This window comes from Gobio gobio (genome assembly GCF_949357685.1).
Source record: "Gobio gobio genome assembly, chromosome: 3".
Classification (NCBI taxonomy): Eukaryota; Metazoa; Chordata; class Actinopteri; order Cypriniformes; family Gobionidae; genus Gobio; species Gobio gobio.
In genome coordinates, this window is record NC_137099.1 from 60585445 (window position 1) to 60602869 (window position 17425).

Here is a 17425-nt window from a genome sequence, read left to right on the forward strand (position 1 = left end):
TTGCTCAGTTACCTGAAACCTTGTTAAGCTTTACCCTAAAAACAATTTTGTCTGATTCTGAGACAAATTATATGGTTGATAAAAAAAAAAGAAATAAAATTGTTTAGTAACCTTCTGTTGAGTGACATTTACCAACACAGACACAGCTTTATCCACTAAAACATTTATTCAGTTTTCAATTCAGTATTTAAATCAATTTAATTTTTCAAGCTTGGGTTCAAAAGAAGAAAGAAAGAAAGAAAGAAAGAAAGAAAGAAAGAAAGAAAGAAAGACAAAGAAAGAGAGAAAGAAAGAGAGAAAGAAAGAGAGAAAGAAAGAGAGAGAGAGACAGAAAGAGACAGAAAGAAAGGAAAAAAAGAAAGACAGAAAGAAAGAGACAGAAAGAGAGAAATAAAGAGAGAGAGACAGAAAGAAAGAAAGAAAGAAAGAAAGAAAGAAAGAAAGAAAGAAAGAAAGAAAGAAAGAAAGAAAGAAAGAAAGAAAGAAAGAAAGAAAGAAAGAAAGAAAGAAAGAAAGAAAAAGAGAGAGAGAGAGAAAGAGAGAGAGACAGAAAGAAAGAAATGAAAAAAAGACAGAAAGGAAAAAAAGACAGAAAGAAAGAAAGAAAAAGAAAGACAGAAAAAAATAAAGACAGAAAGAAAAAAAGACAGAAAGAAAGACAGAAAGAACCCACACAAATCTCTTTTTTCATCCATCCATTCATTCATGCTGTACACAGCAAAATCCCCAGTGTTAAATTAACACTCCTCAGTGTACATATATGTCCACACTACAGGGTGTTAAAAGTAACACTTAAGAAGTGTTAAAGTTAATGAGATAATTAAGTGATTAATTAAGTTATGATTGACCATTAGTGATGAGAAACACAAGAACTACAACTGACTTCAGCCACAGCTTTAGATGAAATCAACTGAAGATAAAAGAAGACATTAAATCTCTGAAGATCTCAGCAGAGGAGGATTAAACAACTCCACAAACAGCATTACCAGCTTCACACATTACTAACCACACTGACTTTATTTCTGTCAGACGTCTACAGAAGCTCTTACTGAGGTTTAGATGTTGATGATTTATTGAAAATAATAGTTTTGTTTGACGCCACCATTATGGTGATCAGTGTTACTTTAGTTGGGCTCTTCACCCTTGACTTGTCAGTATTTTTTTTCTCTCTGCCTGCTGTAGCTGTTTGTTACGGTGAGAACAGCAAGAGAAAATTGATGATGACAAGTTGTTGACAGATGATGTTGGCTTGTTGTTGGTGATATAGTTGTTATCATCATATGGTGCCTTATTTGCTGAGAGTCATTGATTATAGTAGCCTTATGACTCTACAGCAGGAGATCCAGCAGTGTTTTCATCAGATAAACTGATCAATGTTTAAAATGTGTACAGTCTTGTTTTCCGGTTTAATCACACAATAAGCACTCAAACTCCTGCGAGTTATTCTCACACACAGACATCAAGAATCAGCCTATGAATCTCAACAATGGTGACATGCTTCATGCCGCAATGCATTCTGGGTGCATCATGCAAAACTCATCAATGGCTCCTAGAATGCATTGCGGCATGAAGCATGTCACCATTGTTGAGATTCATAGGCTGATTCTTGATGTCTGTGTGTGAGTTAATCTCGCAGGAGTTAGAAGTGATTAGTGTAGAATCTGCTTTAAAACCTATTCAGCTCTACTGATTAAAACCAATCTGGTTCTTTCCTGGAATCACAGTAAAAAACAAAGTTAATAGTATATTGCTCAGACTCAGCCATAAGATCAGTGATTGAAATCACTATACAATGATCATATTCTTATCACTGAGCAGCCGACAGCATCTGATTGTGTTTACTCTTGCTTTTCTTGCCATTGCAAACTCAGTTACAGCAGTCAGAGAAACACTAACTAAAAAGTCATCAAACTGCCCAACTAAAGAAAACACTGGTCACCATGATGGGTGACATTAAAAAAGTTTCAACACAAAATCAAAAAAAAATTAATTCTCAATAAGAGCTTCTGTAGTCATCTGACAGAAATAAAGTCAGACTGGTTAGTAATGTGTGAAGCTGGTAATGCTGTTTGTGGAGTTGTTTAATCCTCCTCTGCTGAGATCTTCAGAGATTTAATGTCTTCTTTTATCTTCAGTTGATTTCATCTAAAGCTGTGGCTGAAGTCAGTTGTAGTTCTTGTGTTTCTCATCTCTAATGGTCAATCATCACTTAATTAATCACTTAATTATCTCATTAACTTTAACACTTCTTAAGTGTTACTTTTAACACCCTGTAGTGTGGACACATATGTACACTGAGGAGTGTTAATTTAACACTGGGGATTTTGCTGTGTAGTAGCAGTCCATAGAACAGAATCCATCAAAATCTCTGTCTGAATAGAAAGCTCTGAAGATCCCCTTCTTTCCATTGCCACAGTATCCAGTGGTGTTTTTGTAGATGCACCCACAGCCATCACACCTGGTGAGCTCGAACTCCACTCTGTACATCTTCCTCACATCTGGACTGACAGACTTCCAGTCAACAATACCTACACAAGAAATTAATGCAATAAACTATCTAAATATTTAAAATAAATAAATAAATAAATAAATATATATATATATATTCATTTAATGTTCATTTAATAAAAGTAATAAATATACATACTGCCCAGCCGCAGGCACAGTGAGCTTTTCTTCTAAAACTTTGACGGCTGACAATGTCGTTGAACTTTCTGCACACTACTGACAGTGAGAAAGGCTCCATCTCCTTCTTCATACACCACATCTAGAAGAATCCATCTGAGCAGCTCTGATGGAAGCTGAAGAAAATATAAATATATAAATAAACAAATATTCAGCTCTGGAAAAATTAATCAATGTTAAGTGGTCTCTTAATTTTTTCCAGAGCTAAAAACAAATATTACTTGAAATGACAACAAATATGTTTAATGAAATCCTTCATAATATTCAATCTTACATCAGCAAGGCCTCCAGCTGGTGTAAGAGGTTATTAGAGCCATAGGTCTTAAAGTGACAGCAGTGCAGTAGTCAACACGCGGTCCTTAAAGGGACAGTTCACCTCTAAAATTATGTCATTATTCACTCACTCTAATATTGTTCCAAACCTGTATTAATTTCTCGATGACAGAATTTTCATTTTTGAGTGAACAATCCCTTTAATGTTAATACAACAACAAAAGACAAAGAAAATCACTCACTGCTCTTGACTGAAAAACTAATACAGTATAGCTTTAATAAGAATCAATGTTTATTTTATAGTGAAGTCTTTTATTTTTACATTTATTAATTCAATTTCATACTTAAATGCTGCTGTACAGCTCTGAGCTGCCAGTGTAAATCTTTATATAGGCCTATATTTATTTTATATCTTACAATACACTAGGAATGTGTACAAGGTTTTTTCTTTTTTAAAGTAAAGTTTTAAGTTTAAGTAAGGGTTTTCAATTATTTTAAGTAAAATAAAGAAGGAGTATTGCAATAAAAAATAGTATTTTTTCTCCTTAACCTCTTGCTGTACCTGTCACCTAAGAATAGAATAACAAAAAACTGATGTGACAAGCCATCAGAACCGAACCAAAACCGAAAACCGTTGTTAAAAATCGAGGTATGTATTGAACCATGGACCAACTGTATTGTTGCATCCCTGGTGCCGACCCAAACCAGTCGAAAATAGTCTGAATAAAGACACTTGTTATAGGTGTCCGGTAGTGATTCAGCATAAGACAAAAACACTGTTTGGAAAATGGATTCATGATGTACTCGCAAATTTTATAAATTTTGAACTGAAAAAAAGTTACGGACCAAAGCTTTAACAATACATAATATCCCCGTTCACGTTATCATTTGTCATCTTAACAAATGGGTCATTCCCTGTCAACTCAACCAGAGGTCCCTGGCTCAAATCGTTAATTTTGTTAAAGACAAACATAAATAGTGATGAAAGCCAAAATATTAGATGTTGTGGGTGTTTATTTACATCAGGGGTGGGGAAACGTTGATCCTGGAGGGCCACTCTCTTGCAGAGTTTAGCTCCAACCCTAATCAAACACACCTGAAGCTAATCAAGCTCTTCAAAATTACAGGCAGGTGATTTTTTTTTTTTTCAGGTTTGGCCCTCCAGGATCAACGTTTCCCCACCCCTGATCTATGCAATTGTGTTAATAGAAAAATAAAACCGGATACATTTCTAGTGTCAACATTATTTATTGTTCAGATATTACTCTATTTAAGTAACAGCTGTATGCAAAGAGACCCACGTTTGGTTGACGACCAATATAATGTATAAAGTACTTTGTACTAGACCTGTAATTTGGCCCAAATCTCAAGTGAAATTGGTCATTTTGACCCCCTCTACAAAATATAATTGGTAAAACAAATACAAAACGGATTAACCACTAAATCTACATTAATTGCATTCAATACGTTTGCTTTCTTAACTATTTATATTTCTCTTTAGAAAAAAAAAAAAATATAATAACAAAAAAAGTTACAGAAATGTGGTTGATTTGACACGGAATGACTCAAATGATGCATGTAACATGCATAATACAAAACTAAACTTGTACTTGCGTTCATGGTGAACCACGTGAAGTCTGTGGCTTTGCAAATGAGTGAGAACGTTTTGTCTTTCACTTGTCTTAAACATGGGTGGCACAAAACGGACAGCGGTACAAACTGCCAACTCTCTAAGCCTCGTCTTCGATGCACTCGTGGTCATCGTTGCGTCTCACAGTAACATGTGTCTGTTAAACAACAATTAAGCAATTACTAAAGCTGCAAGATATAACCGCAAAATAAATAAATGATGATCGTTTTTTTAATAAGCTATTGTAATATACATATCTACGATATATAAAGATTTAATCTCATATATAAAAGTATGACTATCTATGATGATTTAAACCACATCTTACCGCCGCCATCTTCTCACAGGAAATTACGTCAATGTATGGTTATCGCTGATTGGCCAACACGGTTGCCAGAAAGAAACTCCTTTCACCAATGAGATACCGTCCGGCACGCCCATTACTCCAAGCTGCAGTTCCCCTGTCTCTCTAAAACAGACGTCATAAAAACTTTCATTCTGGCTCCTCAGTGGACGTCTTTTCAACGTACGCCTCTAGGGGCAAAGACATTGAAAAGACGTCTTTTGGACATAACTTTGCTCAGTGGGCAGTAGCACTGGCTACTATAGTTTCTGTTGTTGCACCTGCGTCTCTCGCGTATATAATGGCATTCTAAAAGCAGTGAGCTTAAGTTCAGCGTGCATCTCATTACCTTGTGTCATTTCCCATTTTACTGCCATGAACGCATTCTTTGTGAACAGCCGTTGAACAGGACTAGCGATGTGTGTTCACTGCACACGTCGGGTCTCAGGACAGCGGTTAATCTCCTCAGATCACTTCACGCGCTGTAGTGCCATATACACACACTCCCTCTACCGCTACAGGTCAGATTCTCCGCCACAGTAAAGAGAGCTTATTAAATACGAAAACGAATATTTATTTTTGCTAATTATTATTTTATTTCAGTTAGTTTTTCAGTAAGAGTTGTTCGTTTCGTTTAGTTTTAGTTTTTCATTTTTTATGATTTTTTTATTTTATTTCAGTTTACGAAAATGTTTTTTGACCAATAGTTTTAGTCTTAGTTTCAGTTTTCGTTTACGAAAATAACCTTGGTCTGTAGGCAATGTTTAGTACTGTATGTTACCAATTAATTCTATATCACAACATCAACATAGAAAGTACAATGAGTAACATCAGAACATCTTAACCCCCCCATCCTTACCCAGCCAGCACAGTCATGTGGGGCCCATATGGGCGTCACCTGGGCTGTCTAACTGGGGCCCAGCCAGTTTTGTCCTCAGTTTCCATGTAGGCCCCACATGGGCTAGCCCAGATGAACTGAACACTGCTCAGTGTGCACACTACAGGCTGTTAAATGTAACTGAATCAGTGTTGGAGTTAATGAGATAATTAAGTGATTAATAGAGTAATGACTGAATATTACTGAAGACTCCTGATGAGAACAAGCAGAATCACTGAAGGACAGAGAAACACAACAGACTTCAGACACAACTTCACAAAAGCATTATCAGCTTCCCTTTTTACCTATTAGATTGACTTTCTGTTATCTTAGTTTTTATTGATAATTCCCACTGAGCAAAGGTGTACGTTGAAAAGACGTCTACTGAGGAGCCAGAATGAAAGTTTTTATGACGTCTGTTTTTGACGTGTTCTGCACGTCCGATATAGACGTTCATGGAACCTCAAGGTTAAAAACTAGTTTGAATGTGCTCATTGTGGACATATTTTCCATTTGTAATTGCAAAGCAACTCACAGACAGTGTGTGTTTGTCCAGAAATTAGGAAAATAAAAGAAACTTAGCTCACACCTTTGGACACTTTAGACAATTTAGCATCTGTTATTCACACATCTTTGGATCGTGAGAGAATCGTGGGATTCAATCCAGGATCTTCTTGCTGTGAGGAGACAGTGTTTCCCACTGAGACACTGGTGCTGCCCTTAATCACAGACATAAGACACACTTTGACTATTTCTGTCAGACGTCTACAGAAGCTCTTACTGAGAAGTCACCATTGTGGTGGGAAGTGTTTGCTTTAGTTGGGCTCTTGGTCCCAGTACTTGAGTTTGCTTTTCTTTGTCTGCTCTAACTGAATGTGTGAAACAAAATAGTTGTGGCTGAGAAAGCAAAGATAAAGTGACTTCAGGTGTTGTCAGCTCGTTGTTGATGACTAAATCATCAGAAGTCTAGAATCTGATGTTGTGCTTTTGAGTTTTATGTTCTTGTTCGGCAAATAATAATTTGTTTATATACTATAACCTTGTGAATCTGCTGTATTGACACCAATAGCAATAAACAAATCATATCGTGAAAGATGAAAAAACAGCAGGTGCACATTGTTTTGAGAAAATATTTCTCATAGTCACACACAGACATCAAGATTTTGCATATGATTCACAACAACGGTGACAATCAAGTTTGAGTTTTGTACTTTGAAGCTACCCATCATGCATTTCAGCATGAAGTTTTTTTGTTATGATTGTCACCGTTGTTGTGAATCATATGCAAAATCTTGATGTCTGTGTGTGACTATGTGAAATGTTTTCTCAAAACAATGTGCACATGCTGTTTTATCATCTTTCAGGATAAGTGATTATTTTATTGCTATTAGTCCCGATACAGTGGACTATCTGTGAGTTGCTTTGCAATTACAAATGGAAAATATGCCCACAATGAGCACATTTGAACTAGTTTTTAACCTTGAGGTTCCATGAACGTCTATATCGGACATGCAGAACACGTCAAAAACAGACGTCATAAAAACTTTCATTCTGGCTCCTGGACGTCTTTTCAACGTACGCCTTTGCTCAGTGGGAATGTTCGAGTAGTAGGCTAGTTCGAGCCATCTGCTGATATATTGTGTTCCTGAAGACAAACTTCACATGACTGAGACCAAAGTGAACTTCAGCTAAGAATTAAATGTTAAGGTGATGATGGTCACTGTGTACCTGTGTTGGAGCTGTAAACTGGACAGGATCTGGAATATGAGTGGGGCTGAACATTGCCTGTAGAACAGATAATCATATTATATGTAGGGAGAAGGGATGTCAATTTACACAAATTTCCATGATCGATCGTTGTTTAAATTAATGATCAATTAATTGATTAATCGTTAGCCTTAACACTGCATATGTGTCTACAGCAGTGGCTAATAGCCGACCGCATGACAGAGTGTGCAAACGCTGCTCAAGACACCATGTTCCTCACTAAATCAATGAGAAGGGTTTTTAATCTAACGTTAACGCTTGCTGAAAACACATCCCGTTAAAGCATTTACTACAACAGACTTCATAGGATACAATATCTGATTTAAAACACTTTTACTTAAGTTTTATCCTCTAAGTTAGCCATAGATATATAACGTTACAGTAAGTTAGCAGCCAAGTTAACCAGATAGCTTGAGAAACATCTTGTGTAACTTAAACGTTAATGTTACTATATCCAAAACGTAAGCCTACACTGGATTATGCATTCTACCAAATATCATATCATATGGGTCAGAGTTTACTTACAGGTGCGCACATTCTCAAGTTTTTTTTTATAGATCACAACCTTTGAGGGGGAAGTGGCGTACGCATGTTTTCAGCCCATTTTATGTACGCTTTATAAATGAGGCCCCAGCAGATTTAACCTCTTAACTGTCACCGTCTCACAGGTGGGCCGCCTGGTGCTCTTTTTTTGATCGCCTTTTTCATATTATATATTTAAGTAATTATCATAAATTAGGTATCATTTGAAAGCTTACAAACTCAAAATTCCTCCTGTGAAAACCGTTTTGAAACCGGACATTGTGTTACCATGGAAACATTACTCTAAATTATTCTAGCGGGCTCCTCCGCTAGTGGGCGGCGTCATGTTTCATATTACAACAATTATTTTAACTACTTTATATTCAAAATCTTTTCCAATCTTGACAAAATACATATGGCCGGAAAGGTCTGAGTCTCAAGGGTCCATATTTGGTGACTGTTTTGTGATGGAAGTGATATTTGGACAGAAATTTACAGGAAAATGCATAAAAAAACAATCAATGGAATTGGAATGACACCCGGTGGCTATTTTTGGTATTGCGCCTAACCAAATTGTCTTGGGGACTTCAATTTTTGTGATATCAACTTCAAATTTGGAACACAACTTGGTTAGACATATGGCTTTGATTTTATTGTAATTTTAAGGTACAATTTTTTTTGTAAAATATATATTTTATATGAAATAAAAAATATTTACTACAGAATTTTTCATTTACAGTAAATTTACTTTCACTTCAGCAATAATCTACAGTGTCGTCTTTAAAACGAGACCAAACGTAGGTCTATATTCCAAAGCATTCTTGAATTACAGCCCTTTAAGCTTGGATAGTGCATTTTCATGTGTATTCTCAAAAAGGGGGGTGACAGTTAAAGGGTTAAACAACTCCACAAACAGCATTACCAGCTTCACACATTACTAACCAGACTAACTTTATTTCTGTCAGACGACTACAGAAGCTCTTATTGAGAACTAACAGAGGTTTAGATGTTGATGATTTATTGAAAATAATCGTTTAGTTACCATTATGGTGATCAATGTTTGCTTTAGTTTGGTAGTTACACTTAACTTTTTAATATTAGTTTTTCTCTGGCAGCTATAAATGTGATTATCATGGAAAGAACTGCAAGAGAAAATGTGATCTAGAAGTGGGAAGTTTGGATAATTTTACTGACTCGGATCTTTGAGTCTTGTTCAGCAAAATGAACTAATCTTTTTTCGAGTCATTTCGTTCATTTCAGAAAAATATAATTAAAATGACATGTTAAATAGCCCAACCCATCAAGTACTTATGAAAATGTTGATTACATTTGTAAAACTAAATAAAAATAAACTATAGGGTACTGCAACCAAAGCCAAATGATAAGAAACTGAAACGTTTAATTAATTGATTGGTTGTTGGGTCAGGCTATTGCAGTCTAACTCTGTTAGTTCACCTCACCTCCTGATCCGAGACATTCTTTCTTTTGCAACTTCATATTTATCACGTTTGTTCTCCGCCTCTCGTGTCTTCGAACTCCTCGAGACGTTAGTTGTCGACTCGTCTGTGTCTGACTCTGATGGGGCTGGGCCGGGCCATGTGACACAGGTCCGGGAACAGAATGATTAGTTCATCTTTCGAGTCTCGAGTCTCGAGTCTATGCTGTCAGTAGCGGAAACAGAAAAGATTAGTTCTTTCGAGTCTTTCGGGTTTGACGTTTGAGTCATTAGTTATTTTGCCACGTGACTTGTCACCGTATTGAACACTAGTTCACAACCTTTTTACTAACAAGCACGTAGTTATTTATTTTTATTTTTTATTTTTATATGTATAATAGTTAATATCAGACATAAACAAATATGAGAAATATATTGACTATTCAAGTCTAACATCACAAATTCAAGTCAATTAGACCATTACTCATTTTGATTCATATAGCACAAACACACACACATACATTATATATATTTAAATATATATATATATATATATATATATATATATATATATATATATATATATATATATATATATATATATATATATATATATATATATATATATATATGTTTATATATTTGTATATGTATATATATATGTATATATAAATGTGTGTGTGTAATATGTTTTTGTATATTTTGTATAAACTGATTTTTATTCATTAATAACACAAGGACAAAAAAAATTATATAACTCAATAGAGAAAAATAAAATACAGTTGATTCAAAACAAGTAATAGTCTAATTGATTTGAATTTGTGATGTTAGACTTGAATAGTCAATATATTTCCCATATTTGTATATGTCTGATATTAACTGAGAATGATATATATAAAAAATTTAAATAAAATAAAAAAAATAACTACGTGCTTGTTAGTAAAAAGGTTGTGAACTAGTGTTCAATACGGTCACAAGTCACGTGGCAAAAGAACGAACGACTCAAACGTCAAACCCGAAAGACTCGAAAGAACTAATCTTTTCTGTTTCCGTTACTGAAAGCATAGACTCTATGGGACTGACAGGTAGAACGAAAGACTCAAACCCGAACTCGAGACTCGAAAGATGAACTAATCATTTTTGTTGTTTCCAGTACAGATTCAGCATAATGCGCATGCGCAGTCCACACAAAATGACCGAATCACTCTCTGAGACAACTCGATAGTCCCGAGTCATATTAAAGATTCATTCTAAATAAACGAATCAATCATGAACGACATGTCACTAATGTGATCAGATGCTGTAGTTTTACTTGATGATAAAAACACGATCATCATATAGTGGTTTCTTTTCTTCCAGAATCTAATCTTTTGGTACATGATCATTTTGTATTATTAAATATAGCAAGCCTGTAATTGTATCATTGTTCACTAAACATGTTGATCTCAAGCATCCACTAGACTCACTCAGACATCAATAATCAGCACATTAATCTCAACAATGGTGACATGCTTGATGCTACAATGTATTCTGGGAGCTATGACTAGTTTTGTATGATGCACCCAGAATGCATTGCGGCATGAAGCATATCACCGTTATTGAGATTCATACACTGATTCTTTAATATCTGTGTGTATCTTTAAAACTCTTTGTGTTTGTCAGAAATGTATTCAAAATGTTCAGTAATAAATGAAGTGTATACTAATGTACTCTTTTGGGACTGGATGTTTATTCCAACCAAAATCCATTGTTGGTGCTTGATGTGAAACTAATTATGGATTTAGATATTAAACCAATTTGGACTTTTAACCAAAATAAGATGTCTGATATTGGAGTCTACATCCTGTACCTGCTGGTTGAACTGATAAATTCAAAATAGTCCAAATATGAAAATGACTTACCATCATGCTATTCAAAACATGTATAACTGTAGAAAATTAGACAAACATTCAAGCTGCCTTTTTCTATGTAATGAAAGCGTATGTGGATCACCATTTAGAAATTGCAGAAATTATATGTGCTTTCATAGGTACCTGTTTGGACAGGAGGTGGAAGGAAATGCGTTTGTGGTGTTTGGTGTGATGGACGGTGAGAAGAAAACAATTATTGCTACTTCTCTTCAAAAGGTTCAGGTGAGAGAAAACTGTTTTCAAGTTGGGATCAATTACATTTCTCTTCACCTACAGGATGACCAACAATACATTTATTTTTATCTTGTCTTCTAGACTGATGTTGTTGTCTTTCTCATATATGAATAGATAACTAAAGGAGCAGGTACTGCAGAACTGACCAGAGAGATGGTCACTGAGACCTTTAGAGACATGAACCAGCTGGTTGGACTATCAATCTATGTCTCAGTCAGTCTTTTAACAGAAAGTGGTAAGACTCAACAGAGACGGTACATCTATGTTTACATGCATGTGTGTGATTGAATATGACAGGCTAATCGTGTGTGTGTGTGTGTGTGTTTCAGGCAGTGAAATGGTGGAAGCTCAAAGGAGAGGCATTCAGATTGTGACGTCACCGTACACCATCCACTTAAAAAAAACACCACAATTCTTCAAACCTGGAATGCCCTTCAGTGTCTCGGTATAAAACACTGACTAGAAAGTGTGAAAATCTAGTGAAATCTACAGAGGTGTCAAATCCAGGGGCCAGAGCGTATAAGTCCTGCCATATCCCACTGAGCAAAGTTATGTCCAAAAGACGTCTTTTCAATGTCTTTGCCCCTAGAGGCGTACGTTGAAAAGACGTCCACTGAGGAGCCAGAATGAAAGTTTTTATGACGTCTGTTTTTGACGTGTTCTGCACGTCCGATATAGACGTTCATGGAACCTCAAGGTTAAAAACTAGTTCAAATTGTGGACATATTTTCCATTTGTAATTGCAAAGCAACTCACAGACAGTGTGTGTTTGTCCAGAAATCATGAAAATAAAAGAAACTTAGCTCACACCTTTAGACACTTTAGACAACTTAGCATCTGTAATTCACACATCTTTGGATCGTGAGAGAATCGTGGGATTCAATCCAGGATCTTCTTGCTGTGAGGAGACAGTGTTTCCCACTGAGACACTGGAGCTGCCCTTAATCACAGACATAAGACACACTTTGACTATTTCTGTCAGACGTCTACAGAAGCTCTTACTGAGAATTAACAGAGCTTTAGATGTTGATGTTTATGGTTAATTTGAAGTCACCATTGTGGTGGGAAGCGTTTGCTTTAGTTGGGATCTTGGCAGGGGCTGTTTTTATGTTAGATTATTCTTCGCTGTCGTAACTGTGTGTGAGAAACACAATAGTTGTGGCTGAGAGAGCAAAGACAAAGTGGCATTCAGTGTTGTCAGCTCCTTGTCGATGACTAAATCATCAGAAGGCGAGCATCTGGTGTTATATTTTAAGTTTTGTGTTCTATTTTTGGAAAATAGTCATTTATTGTATCCAATATAAGCTTATGAATTTATAGCACATTAATTAATTAAATAGCACAAAGTTATCCCTTATTATGAAGGATGATATATTAAATAAAGGTTGGTTTGCAGCAGGGCTCTGAACCGGTTCAAGGATCGAAAACCGGAAACGAACGAAATTTTAAGAGGAACAAAAACGGAAACGAAATCAAAATCAATTTGAATCGTTCTGAACAGAAACGTTAATTTGAAATGACCATTAACCGGTTAATAACGTTATTTTATCGTTCTCTTTAATATTTTAATTTGGCAGTGACCAATCATGAATAGAGTAGTCCAGCATGTGACGTTGACGTATCAAGCGTGAGTGAAATGCCCGCGCACCATCATCTATGAATCTACCGTCAGTGCAGAGCGCGCATTTTCATGCCTCAAGTACATTTGAAATTTTACAATGAAATCGCAGGTATTGGAGGACATTATTTTCGGACGTTTAAATAAGCAGTACAGACTTTAAGCTCAAACAAACCGATTTAGGCTAGTTTATGGATTTTGTTTAAGCCTGTCCAAGTCTACTAGCATCAGTGTTGTGCGTGAACGAGCGCGTTCATTGAACACGCTCATTTTTTCGTGAACGTTGAACTGAACGCAACACATTTTTTAATAAAGAACTTGAACGTGAATTAGTTCACATTATGTGTCATGAAGGGCAGACATCACTGTAAATGAACGTTGGAATTTGTTTTCCATTGAAAACTGAGTGACATCTGTTTTCTCTTTTGAAACGCAACGAGAGAAAGTTCCTCCCTCCTGTATTCTCGCTGGTGCCGCTTAAATCATGTATCACCAGACAGAAATGTGTGCGCAATGCATTGCGGGCAACGTAGTGTCCGGCTGAGAATAGTTGAATAGCATACTGGCTTCCGCACAACGTTACCCATGATGAATTGCAGCAGAGCGGGGTAGGCATAGCAACGCCGCGTAGCAGGCAACGACGAGAGCGCGGAGGGCTAGAGGAGAGAGAGAGAGAGGAGAGAGAGAGAGAGAGAGAGAGAGAGAGAGAGAGAGAGAGAGAGAGAGAGAGAGAGAGAGAGAGAGAGAGAGAGAGAGAGAGAGAGAGAGAGAGAGAGAGAGAGAGAGAGAGAGAGAGAGAGAGAGAGAGAGAGAGAGAGAGAGAGAGAGAGAGAGAGAGAGAGAGAGAGAGAGAGAGAGAGAGAGAGCCAAAGACGAGAGTGAGAGAAAGCGCTGCAATTTAAAACGGAGACGGACACCGATTCTCCTTATGAACATTTAAAACAATTTTACACTCTTGCAAACCAAGACCCCGACGGCAAAAATCTTACCTTTCTGTGTAAGATATGTCCACATGCGCAGCAAAAACAAGTTAGGACACCAACAACGTCCTTCTCGAATTTGAAACGGCACATTGAGTTAAAACATCCATCCAGTGTAAATGCATATATGCACGCCCTCGAGGGTCATAAGGGAGGAAAGGGAAATGTATATATAATATCATATATCAAATAATATATACATATTTCATATTATATATTCTTTTTTTAATTAAATGCTGGTAGATTTCATTGCAAGTATAGAACTGGTCTACCTTGCCTGTACTGCTGCAAGTTTCATCACCTGGTAAGAAACCCACAATTGCAGTGTCATGATGAGCAAATGTCTACAATGAGCAGCTTCAAAGAACGTATAGTGATTTCTAGCTCGTAGTGTGAAAAAAAGTATTTATTTGAATATCTCACGAAAAAAGTAAAATGAACTGAACTTTGAACTAGTTCAGAATTAAAATTGTGAACTTTGAACGTGAACTGTTCACTTTGAGCATGTATGAACTGAACTTGAACTAGTTCAGAAAAGCTGTGAACTGGCACAACACTGACTAGCATCTATCAAACATTTTTCCTATAGTCTTTCAGATTGCCAATACAGGACAGGTCAATGTTTTCCATATAAACCTACACTCTAAAAAGAGATGTGTTAAAAATGACACATGTTGTGTTAGTTTTAACACATGTAGTGAGTGTGCTCAGGGACAACACATGTTGTGTCAAATTTAACACGATAAATGTGTAAGTCATTTTAACACACATTGTGTCAGGTAATCACATACTCAGATGTAATTTTAAAAATAAAGTGAAACTAAATTATTAAGCATTTAATCAATAGTCGAGTACAGAACGCATGTGCACACAAAGTACAATGTTTCAAACTCTGACTCTATAAACTCAATTATTCACACTTCAACACCACATCGATGCCGCTTTTGAGAAAAGATCATGAAGAGATAACAGTTGACAGAGTTTGTGCTTTGAATTAAATTAAAATGTAGCAACTGCACAGCAAAATCCCCAGTGTTAAATTAACACTCCTCAGTGTACATATGTGTCCACACTACAGGGTGTTAAAAGTAACACTTAAGAAGTGTTAAAGTTAATGAGATAATTAAGTGATTAATTAAGTTATGATTGACCATTAGTGATGAGAAACACAAGAACTACAACTGACTTCAGCCACAGCTTTGTATGCAATCCACTGAAGATAAAAGAAGACATTAAATCTCTGAAGATCTCAGCAGAGGAGGATTAAACAACTCCACAAACAGCATTACCAGCTTCACACATTACTAACCAGACTGACTTTATTTCTGTCAGATGTCTACAGAAGCTCTTACTGAGATTTAGATGTTGATGATTTATTGAAAATAATAGTTGTTTGACGCCACCATTATGGTGATTAGTGTTGCTTTAGTTGGGCTCTTGACCCTTGACTTGTCAGCATTTTTTCTCTCTGGCTGCTGTAACTGTTTGTTACGGTGAGAACAGCAAGAGAAAATTGATGATGACAAATTGATGACAGATGATGTTGGCTTGCTGTTGGCGATACAGTTGTTATCATCATATAGTGCCTTATTTGCTGATCTCCTGAGAGTCATTGATTATAGTAGCATTGTGACTCTACAGCAGGAGATCCAGCAGCGTTTTCATCAGATAAACTGATCAATGTTTAAAACATGTACATAAGTCTTGTTTTCCGGTTTAATAACACATCACACAATAAGCACTTCTAACTCCTGCGAGAGTAAATCAGACACAGACATCAAGAATCAGCCTATGAATCTCAACAATGGTGACATGCTTCATGCCACAATGCATTCTGGGTGCATCATGCAAAACTCATCCATGGCTCCCAGAATGCATTGCGGCATAAAGCATGTCACCATTGTTGAGATTCATAGGCTGATTCTTTATGTCTGTGTGTGAGTTACTCTCGCAGGGGTTAGAAGTGATTAGTGTACAATCTGCCTAAAAACATATTCAGCTTTATTGATTAAAACCGATCTGGATCTTTCCTGGAATCACAGTAAAAACAAAGTTAATCAGTGATTTAAATCACTATACAATGATCGTATTCTTATCACTGAGCAGTCAACATCATCTGATTGTGTTTACTCTTGCTTTTCTTGCCATTGCAAACTCAGTTACAGCAGCCAGAGAAACATTAACATTAAAATGTCATCAAACTGCCCAACTAAAGAAAACACTGATCACCATGATGGTGACATTAAAACAGTTTCAACACTAAATAAACAAGAAAGTAATTCTCAATAAGAGCTTCTGTAGACATCTGACAGAAATAAAGTCAGTCTGGTTAGTAATGTGTGAAGCTGGTAATGCTGTTTGTGGAGTTGTTTAATCCTCTGCTGAGATCTTCAGAGATTTAATATGTTCTTTTATCTTCAGTTGATTTCATCTAAAACTGTGGCTGAAGTCAATTGTAGTTCTTGTGTTTCTCATCACTAATGGTCAATCATGACTTAATTAATCACTTAATTATCTCATTAACTTTAACACTTCTTAAGTGTTACTTTTAACACCCTGTAGTGTGGACACATATGCACACTGAGGAGTGTTAATTTAACACTGGGGATTTTGCTGTGTGATAAAACAATCTATATAAATAACTTTTATTTACTCAGGCCTGTTTGTTTGAGAACATAAACACTGCATACAATGCACAATGATGGTGTGTGTCGCGCTTTATAATATGATGTGTTGAGAACAACACAACCAGATGTGTTAAAAATTGACACATGTTGTGTCAGTTTTAACACATGTAGTGTGTGTGCTCAGGGACAACACAAGTTGTGTAGATTTTAACACATATTGTGTGTGTGTGCTCAGGGACAACACAAGTTGTGAAGATTTTAACACATATTGTGTGTGTGCTCAGGGACAACACATGTTGTGTAGATTTTAACACATATTGTGTGTGTGCTCAGGGACAACACATGTTGTGTAGATTTTAACACACTGTGTGTGTGCTCAGGGACAACACATGTTGTGTAGATTTTAACACATATTGTGTGTGTGTGTTCTCAGGGACAACACATGTTGTGTAGATTTTAACACACTGTGTGTGTGCTCAGGGACAACACATGTTGTGTAGATTTTAACACATGTAGTGTGTGTG

The 17425-nt window shown here is 36.2% G+C and overlaps 1 protein-coding gene across 1 annotated transcript in view; it reads left to right on the top strand.

Annotated features, from left to right (window-relative positions):
• LOC307122958 (complement C3-like) overlaps positions 1 to 17425 on the top strand; it is a 61698-nt gene that overhangs the window by 13467 nt on the left and 30806 nt on the right. The window contains exons 8-10 of the mRNA XM_079811303.1: positions 11562 to 11664; positions 11791 to 11911; positions 12006 to 12121. Of these exons, the coding sequence (XP_079667429.1) occupies positions 11562 to 11664; positions 11791 to 11911; positions 12006 to 12121 (340 nt within the window). The remainder of the gene's footprint in view (positions 1 to 11561; positions 11665 to 11790; positions 11912 to 12005; positions 12122 to 17425) is intronic.